We start from the raw sequence: 6,814 nt of genomic DNA on the forward strand, positions 1-6,814 counted from the left end.
CTCCGTCATGCCCCAGTTCGAGGAGGTTCTGGATGGAGTCCGGCTGGCTCTGACCTGGGCCTCTCCTGTTGACATCGGGGCTCTGCTGAAAGGTTTGGTGGAGCAGCAGATCATCTCAGAGGGCTACCGCAAGAGCTTGAGTCTGCACCGACTCGCTGAAGCATTTGCACCAGGATCCGAGCTCAGGAGTTCTCGAGGGTCTACCGCGCACTGGAACCTCGATCGAGGCCCGCTGAGCCAGTCTAGAGACCAGAACCAGACAAGATCGGCATCGCCAGTGGATGAACATTACACTACAGGGTCCTGGCCAAAACATCAAAAAGTTATTCAGGAAACAAATCCACATCTAATTGAAGGATTGAGAGGGGGGCCAGTGATGGACGAACACTACCCCAATCTATTTTCTACACCCTCGGTACATGACTGCCAGTGCAATCTCAGATTTGATGATGAAATGGCAGAACTGCTGAGAAGTGCAGAATTAATGCAGAAGCAAGAGAGTGATAGTGAAAGGAAAGATGAGGGGAATTTGGAGGATGAGAAGGAGTGGTTAGAACAGGTAGAAGAGGCGGCCAGACGAATAGCTGTTCCTTTGTGGCAACACTGGGACAGAGGACGGAGGATGTTGATGCCCCTGGTTCCTGAAATGACTGCAGGCTGTAAAACAAGTGAAAAGACAGCGACAGACAGCGAGGCACAATGCCCTGTTCTCACTATGGAAGAGGAAGAAGAGCTTGCATTTGCTTGCAGGACAATAGAGTACACTTTTAACTTTAAGTGTACAGAAGGGCAGATTACAGACCCAAACTTCACTTCGGATACAAAAGCACTTTGTTTCTCAGGATCAACAGGCTTGGATACGGATCATTTTAATACCGTTGAAGCGGGAAGAATTGCCTCACCTGTTCAAGCCTGCGCAGCAACCGACACAAACAATAACATCACAGGTGTGCTGGAGGGCGAGCGGGACGTCTGCTGCAGAGCTGACAGGACAAGAGACACAACAGAGGACCTGCTCAAAGACATTGCACATTTATTTTCTCCCTGTATACATACAGACACTCATACTGGCGGGCAAGATCACTCATTTTTCTCCAACACAGAGCATTGTATGACACAAGGTGTTACAGACATTGTAGAAAATGTTGTTGCTTACAGTGCAAACACATGCAGCACAGATGGCACAACAGACTTTCATGGCAATAAAGAGGGCGAGGAGAGAGGGGACTCACATTTGGGTAAGTTTGCTGCTGCATGCAATCATTATATCATGTCACCTCTTCTTCTTCTTTTTTTTTCTCTTGTCCTAACAGGTCTTTAACTCTAGTCTTATTTGCATTATCTGTGTGGGATTATAGGAATATTGTCAGGATTGCAATGAAAGATTGTTATTATTTTCAATCCATGAACTCCAGGTGCTTTCTGTGTCCCCTCCCTTTTTTGTTGTCACTAAAGATGGCTAAACGAAAGTCAGCACCTCCATGAGCTGGCAGCGAGTGTTTGTTGCTTTAGGTTAACTCCCTGGTTTTGGCTTTTAAGTGTGCCTCACTTTCAGTTTCATTTTGAGTTTGAGTTTTCCATTTTCCAGCCAAGGCTGGAAAATGACCAAGAATGGCAGAAAGGGTGGGTGCCTCCAGGGCTTGAATATGATGCCAAATTCAACCTTTCCTCAATGGACGGTTTGTATTATATCTTAAAAAAGTTGTGCAATATTTTTCCTGCATTATGCTACAGATGTCCAGAAACACAAGCGATCAAAGTGTCTGCATAAGCCTCTGCAGAGCGGGCTACTTGGATATTTGTTTTGAAAAGATATGTATTTTGGGTTAGAATGACTGCATTTTGTATGTATCTAAGTGAGTTACATAACAAAGGACACAAAAGGCAGTCTCCCGGGTGCAACATGGATTTGTAAAGAGAACTGGATAAAGCTTTGAAGGTGGGGCCCTGTTCATTTCTATGAAAGTTGCTCAGCGGCCCATCAAACCAAAAGAGTATGACTGCTGCGCCTAAATTACCCATATCATATTGATCTTCCGCACTGTGGCGCCTATAAAGCATGCGCACTAGAGACCCCTACTTCTACTTCTACCTTATTTAAGTTACGGAGAAAAGTCAGACAAAGATTGTATAAATAAGTTATATCGCAGCTCTTTGAGGGTTTCCAAGTGTTATTGGGCCGAATGGATTAAATTCTGATAGGGAAATATGTCATTTCCCAGTGAAAGTCCTGTGTTTGTTTGACCTATCCATCTCTCCGGACTTTGTCACTCTTCACATCACATGACTGCCTTCTCTGAGGCAGCCCTAGACGTGCTGAATTACAGATTAGCATTTTTTGCTGTGTTTTTTATTTTTTACTGATTATACCAGATTATTCTTCATGGATACAAGTACAAAGTGTGAACAGAACAGTCAGTTTGAGATTGATAAATCTTCACTGATCCACTGGAATAATTGGAAACAGAGAAATTAAAGTGGACTCAAAGAGTTAAACAGCTGATATTTGCTTACAAATTGAGTTGAACTGGACACTAAACAGTCTTGATGGACTGGGAAACCTGCTGTCCGTGTGCATAACAAGAGTATTTGGCCTGAGTAATGTTCAGCACTGGAGATTACTGTAATGTGGGTAAATTACAAGGGCGAAGCTAGAGTTTTGTACTAATGGGTGTTACCTGTTGTGTTCTCTGTCTATGCAGTTAAAGGTTATTATAAATGAATTCATTCATTAAATGAATCTACTTACCTTTGTTTCATTACTTCCTCAAGCTCAGTTAGTACAGCTTCAGAATCAGTTAGTGCAAACTTTGTGTTCACTGAGTCAACTTCATAAGAATGGACAGCCATTAAAAAGATTATCCCACTTCCATTCTCTTTGTCTTTGCTAACACTGTCCAAACTTCCTTTTCTTTCTTCAGGAGACAGTTCCCTCATTTTCAGCATTGACCGTGTGTGTATACTGCACATGTACATGCACAACCACTGTTTATGAAAAAAATAGGTTGTTAGTATTGAATAACTAGGTGGACAAACAGGTATTAATGGTATGATGATGTAATGAGTTTGGCAGTTTATCTGAATGGCATTGAAAAACAGGTATCGTAGGTACTTTCCACTAATAGCCAAAGCTCCCTGTGCTTCCTTGTTTGGTGAAAAGTGTGTGGTGTTGTTTAACATGTTGTGTAGTGGACACACAGGGGTTATTTATTCAAGATTGTTACATTTGGGACAAAAACAACACAAGTAAAGCTGAAAGCACCTTGCTGGGAATAAGTGCAAAAGGTGAACATGTGTATGTGTCTGTTATGTAACACACAGGAGAGCTCAGAGTCAGGTAGAAAAGAAAGAGAGGGGAATGATGGAGATTAGTTGAAGTGGCGTGAGCTGACCAGGACAGACAACATTATAGCTATAATGTGATGATGATAATAATAATAATAATAATATCAATATCCTTATATTCATTCATTCATTCACCTTTTATTTAACCAGGCAGGTCATTAAGAACAAATTCTTATTTACAATGGCGGCCTGACAAGCGACAAGGGCCACTTGAGGGAAGGGGAGGTGGGCTAGGGAGTAAAACACAGTAAAGATCGTAAAAACATAACAACAACAACAACAACAGTAACAACAATAACAAATAACAATATATATATATATATATATACACACACACACACACACATATATATATAAAATTACAACAATATCACAGACAGACAGACAGACAAACAGCAGTCAACAAAGAAATATGGAGAAAAAATGGTGAGGTGGTATAACATGGTAGAAAAACAGTTGCAGGCTTTCATGCCTATGCATTGTAAAAAAAACTGGCTTCAGTCATTTCACTGAGGGGAAATGACTGAAGCCTACTACTAAACCGTAGCAAAGAGATACAAAGAGACTCACAACAACTATGAAAAGGAGCAAATCACCCGCGATCCAGAACGCGGCGGTGCTCCTGGTCTACAACCAGCCCAGAAGGCCACATGTCACACAGCTGCTCATCCAGCTCCACTGGCTACCTGTTGCAGCCCAAAGCATCAAATTCAAAACTCTAATGCCCGCCTATAAAGTTATCTCCGGTACTGCACCCAGCTACCTGAACGCCCTGATACAGGCATACGCTACCTCGCGACTGTTGCGTCTTCCAATGAACGGCGCCTGCTCTGCCCCCCATACGTTCAAGGCAATCCAGACTGAGGCCGGCTCTACGCTGGGGCAAGATGGGCCGAGCCCCCTTAAATAAATGTCTTGCCCCCTCAAATCAAAATTTTAGAACTTGAGAAAGCACATTTTAATATACTCACAAAATTAATATACAGTGCAATTTGACAAAATGATCTGCAGTAGCAGAAAAATCAGCAGAGAAAGGGACACACGATACACGATTGTTGGTTGAAATCTGGATGAAGGACGTTTTATTTTATTTTATTTTATTTTATTCATTTATTTTATTTTCATTTTTCAGTTGCATTTATGTAAGCAAATGTAAATTTTAAAATGTAAATTTTCTCAAGGTAGAGCTCATTTTCACTACTTAATATACTGTTATGAGGTTAAATTGACAACAAAAAAAAGTCTAATCATTTTTAAATTTAAATTTATCATGCTTTTTATGTTATCTCGACATGAAAAGTAACTAAAGCTGGCAGCTAAATGTAGTGGAGTAAAAAGTACAATATTTACCTCAAAATGTAGTGAAGTAGAAGTATAAATTAACATAAAATGGAGATACTCAAGTAAAGTACAAGTACCTCAATATTGTACTTAAGTAGCCTAGAGTACTTAAGTAAATGTACTTCCACCACTGCTGCAGGGAGGTATCAAAGCAACACTAGATAACTGACACTGAATGTAAAATAAATAAAAAGTCCAACACAGCACACTTTCACATCCAAAAGGAGGATATATTCAGGACCACATATATTTGCTGGAGCTGGCATAATGAGATAAAGGGTTTATGAGAAAAAAATTGGCCCCCCTCTGTTCAGGCCTTTTGGGGCCGGGTATCTAAAGTCTTGTCTGAATTACTAGGTAGCATTATAACATGTAATCCAATCTTACTTCTTCTTAATGACGAAAGCGAACTGTTGCTCAACGGCCTCACAACTGCCAAAGAACTCCTAGTGTAAAGATGGCTACCACCTCATGATCTTAGTAGTAGGAAGTGGCTCATTTACTTTCATGACATAGTGTTACTGGAACTGTCTACTGCACGGATTAATAATGCCAAAGCCTCCTCTCTGGAGGCGTGGTCGGTTGCGGCTGCGCAGATAAAGGAAAAAATGCTTGGATTGTGAACAAAGGAACGGCACTCACTACAATATGCTGTTGACATTTGACTTTTGATTATGTTTGACTAGTCCAGGAGGGTGGGGGGGACGGGATTATGTTTATAACAGTTACATGGATGCTACTGTATGTTTCACTCGCAGTGGTTCAATAAAAAAGTTCTTCACAAAAAAAAAATGGCCCCATTATAGTCCATCAATTGATTAATCCCTCTGGAGTCCATGAAATCACCGGCACATTTCTTCTTCATGACGTGAAGACATAAAAATGAAGCAACATTGAGTCTTGCCATCAGCTTCCCTCTAAAGTTCTCACTTGAAACTCCATACCAGATTTTTTTAGATGATATTTGGCCAAGTAATACCAGAGATAATATCAAATATATTTAGTATAAAATAGATATTATCCTCATTTTACCTGTTATATGCTATATTTGCAACCTTCATATTTGCAACATGTACATTTCTGTGTGAAACATAACTTTCAAGATTTCCTTTGTTTTGGGTTCAAAATTTTGATCAAGTAAGTCAAAGTTAAAAATGAATTATCGGGACATAAAGGTGAAGTTGAGCTGAAAAAAGTGATACCAACATGGCATTGTAAAAAAAAAAAATTAACAGATTTTTTTAATGCACATAATAGCAGTGGCGGTTCTAGACCAGTTTTACTGTGGGGGCCAAGCAGGGGCCAGTGTTTAATCAGAGGGGCACGTTAAAAAACGGCAATGATTATATTTAGGCATTCAAAACCTTTATTTTTGGGATTTTATCTCATTTAAGTATATTTGGAAGATACAAATACACTGATTGAAACAATGAGACTTACCAACAATAATTATTTTTGCAAGACAATGACATTTCTCATTTTTGTGCACAATTACTTTTATTTTTATTTTGAAAGTGCAGTATAGTGAGAATGATCTTTTTTTTATATACACAAGCTTTTATTGCACAATTAAACTATTACACAATGGACACATTCTGGGTTCCTTTTGTGCCCAATGAGATATTGTTCTCATTGTTCACAACAAAAAATAGGTAAGAATTGTTCCGTCGTTGAATAGATAATTTTATTATTAATTTGACACAGGGGCCACAACAGGGGCCAAGGGCTTCTTCATAGGGGCAGTGGCCCCTGTGGGCCCCTGTGTAGAACTGGCACTGCAAGATTTCAGAGGGTTAAGTAAAGGGAAATGACTTGAAGCCAGAGCTAAATAAGGGTAGATGTGTGTGCACTTTTGTGACTAATTTAGTGTGTCTGATTTCTATCTATCAGTAGCTTAACACCATATTTTAGGCACATTTTTAGGTCAATGTGGTAATGTGAAGCGAGCTTTAACTGACAACCCATGCGTTTAATTTAAGCAGTGATGGTGGAATTTTTCAAAGACGTTTTTATGAAAGCAGTTACATACAGATCTAAACTGAAACTACAGCAAACAAACTGCCGCTGCTCTCCTCCATCTGTAGCGACACACCCGCCTCTGTTTGGCGTCTGGATGCGCATGAAGAAA

General features: G+C 40.1%; 1 protein-coding gene across 1 annotated transcript; it reads left to right on the plus strand.

The window, feature by feature from the left end:
• The first annotated feature begins 7 nt into the window (after window positions 1–7).
• Window positions 8–1,485, plus strand: LOC131982801 (uncharacterized). Its single transcript, XM_059347415.1, has 2 exons — window positions 8–970; window positions 1,456–1,485. The coding sequence occupies exons 1-2, from the start codon at window positions 8–10 to the stop codon at window positions 1,483–1,485; spliced, it is 993 nt and encodes a 330-aa protein (XP_059203398.1).
• The last annotated feature ends 5,329 nt before the right edge of the window (window positions 1,486–6,814 follow it).

The sequence above is a fragment of the Centropristis striata genome, chromosome 13 (assembly GCF_030273125.1).
Source record: "Centropristis striata isolate RG_2023a ecotype Rhode Island chromosome 13, C.striata_1.0, whole genome shotgun sequence".
Taxonomy (NCBI): domain Eukaryota; kingdom Metazoa; phylum Chordata; class Actinopteri; order Perciformes; family Serranidae; genus Centropristis; species Centropristis striata.

Bases quoted from the DNA above. Each gene is read 5' to 3' on its own strand.
- LOC131982801 (XM_059347415.1), top strand. From the start codon at position 8: ATGCCCCAGTTCGAGGAGGTTCTGGATGGAGTCCGGCTGGCTCTGACC. The intron at 971-1,455 runs GTCTGCTGCAGA...TTGTCACTAAAG, and splicing joins TGCTGGAGGGCGAGCGGGAC to ATGGCTAAACGAAAGTCAGC.